This window comes from Hyposmocoma kahamanoa, unplaced genomic scaffold (assembly GCF_003589595.1).
Source record: "Hyposmocoma kahamanoa isolate Upper Pololo Valley unplaced genomic scaffold, ASM358959v1 54628, whole genome shotgun sequence".
Taxonomy (NCBI): Eukaryota; Metazoa; Arthropoda; class Insecta; order Lepidoptera; family Cosmopterigidae; genus Hyposmocoma; species Hyposmocoma kahamanoa.
Window position 1 is genome coordinate 1 of NW_020653817.1, and position 2810 is coordinate 2810.

The 2810-nt window shown below is 40.4% G+C and overlaps 1 protein-coding gene across 1 annotated transcript; it reads left to right on the forward strand.

Moving 5' to 3' along the window:
* The first annotated feature begins 165 nt into the window (after positions 1-165).
* Positions 166-1875, forward strand: LOC113229350 (uncharacterized protein K02A2.6-like). The gene has a single exon (XM_026462907.1). The coding sequence runs from the start codon at positions 166-168 to the stop codon at positions 1873-1875; it is 1710 nt and encodes a 569-aa protein (XP_026318692.1).
* Positions 1876-2810: the final 935 nt, after the last annotated feature.

A 2810-nucleotide genomic window follows, 5' to 3' on the forward strand; every position in this document is an offset into this window, starting at 1 on the left:
TAGATTTTCAGTACAAATCGGCAATTTCATACTTTAACCCCTATTATTAAGTACCTCGGGCATATTATCGATAAAGACGGTCTTCATAAAACCAAAGACAAGGTCAAAGCAATTCTAGATACGAACCGTCCGAGCAACATTAGTGAATTACGTACATTTCTGGGCATGGCCAATTACTACAATAAGTTCATACCCAATTTAGCTTCTATCTCATGCCCACTGAATAATTTACTTAAGAAAGACACCGAATTCACATGGTCATTTGATTGTGAGGATGCATTCAACAAAATTAGGAAAGAAATTCTTAGTGAACGAGTTTTAGTCCATTTCGATCAGACTAAACTTCTAGTACTCGTCACAGACGCGTCGTGCAGCGGGCTCGGAGCTGTGCTCTCTCACAGGCTGCCAGATGGCTCAGACAGGCCCATTGCTTTTGCGTCGCGTTCGCTCACTACCAGCGAAAAGAAATACAGTCAGATTGACAAAGAAGCGACATCAATCTTTTGGGGACTAAAAAAATTCTTTCACTACTGTTACGGTAGGAAGTTTATACTAGTCACAGATCACAAACCACTAACGATAATCTTCAATCCGTATAAAACACTACCGGCAATGAGCACTATGAGACTTTTCCACTACGCACATTTTCTTTCCGGCTTTGACTACAGCATAGAGTATAGATCATCAGCTGAGAACAGTAATGCAGACTACCTATCTCGATTCCCAGTTGACATGATAGCTACAAACATTATTGACGTTAATTGTGCCTTCCAATTGCAACAAATTAACAACATTTCGATTGACCGCCAAACGATTGCGGATGAAACCCAAAGGGATTCTGAATACGAGGCTGTAGTAGAGGCTTTGCAGTCAGGAACGAGTGTGACGCGATACGGTTACAATGATAATGAGCTGACGCTGCAGGATGGGTGTATTTTAAAAGGCACTAGAGTTATGATCCCAATTGCCATGAGACAGGCAGTACTGGAAGACATACATACGGGTCACCCAGGAATAGTGAAAATGAAACTCCTAGCACGAGGTTTTGTTTACTGGAAAAACATCGATAAAGACATTGAGCACCTAGTTAAAGGTTGTCGTGAGTGTAGGCTAAACCAGAACCAACCAGCACGGGCACCACGCCACCCCTGGGAGACCCCTATAACCCCTTGGCAGAGACTCCACGTTGACTTCGCGGGTCCTATTCAAGGACAATCGTTGTTTGTCATTGTGGATGCATTTTCAAAATGGATAGAGATTATTCCCACTAAGACGACAACAAGTTCATGGTGCATCTCCAGATTGAAGGAGTTATTTGTAACATTTGGTTATCCGGAAATAATAGTATCAGATAACGGAAGGCAATTTGTGTCAACAGAGTTTGAAACATTTCTCAAAAACAACGGGATAGTTCACAAGACTTCAGCTCCGTATCATCCGGCGACAAACGGACAAGCGGAACGTTCTGTCCAGACTGTCAAGAGGGCATTGCAGGCGGCGAATGCTTACCCGGGTACCATACAGGAAAAGATACTGGAAATTAAAGAGCAATTGAGAAGGACGCCCAGTGTCAGCACTGGCAAAAGCCCATATGAAATCATGTTTGGGAGGGAGGTGAGGACGTCTATACATGTGCGATATAGGAGTACTGTAATTGACAACACAAGAAGCATTCCCCAACACCCGCAGACAAGGACGTTCTCCCCGGGCCAAAGAGTACAGATACGAAGCTACAAGAAAAACAGTAAATGGGAATTTGGAACTGTGTTACGAGTACTGGGCTATATCCACTACCTTGTCGAAACGGACGACGGTGAAACCTGCAAGAGGCACGTCGACCAGATGTTACGGTCAGCAATAGAAGTGCGGAACTAGTGCAAGGCCCAGGGTTTCCTTCTGAGGATTTTTACAGCGAAGGCCTGTTATATATCTCTTTGGTACATTGTTACCTGGGTTACGTTTGACATATTATTCTATTATTCAATAAACTGTCTTAAAGTGATTTCTGTATTTTTATGAATATACTACAGATAGAATTAAATCAGTAGGTATACCTGAAGAATATTCGAGTTATAAGTCTGGAATAATTGATAGAGGAAGTAATTCAATACTGAGAAGAACTTATGTATGCACTTATTCTTAATCTGTGTATTTTTAATTCAGCGATTAACTTTCAGAAAATTATGTTGAAAAACCTGCTATGATTTTAGAGTTTACAGCAAATAGCGAATTGTTAATCAACTTCTCCGGAACTTTAACTCAAGGCTGTTGACTTGAACTCGAGATGAATTTATTCAAAACTATGAATCACCCACCCACTGCTGTTTACTTTACTTTATTAACGCTGCTCCCCGTAAAAATTAAGAAAACTCTAGGCTGAATATTATAATTGGTACTTGTTACTGGAGTCAAACGGAAATTAATGGAAGATATTTGTTAAACACCAACAAATATAGACATTATAATCACTTCAAGCCTTTTTTCCTATTGGGGTAGTTAGGTAGGCAGGTACGTCAGCCTTCCATTTGCTACAAGCATCAGTGCTTTCATACAAACTTGAAAAGGCTGTAAACCACTAATATGCCGTGACCAGGATCACGGCAATAAAATAGGGTACTCAAAACCTCAAAACTTTATTCCATAGTTAAAACGTAAAGAAAGGCTGTAACAAGAAAAGGTACACAAAAAAACAGGTACTAAGTTACAAAACACTCCCTACTTAAATACTAAATTTGAGACAGAGTTACCCAGTAAAGGGCCGAGTTATACAGTATTATAGATTGGTATTAAAATTGGTACATGATTAGGTT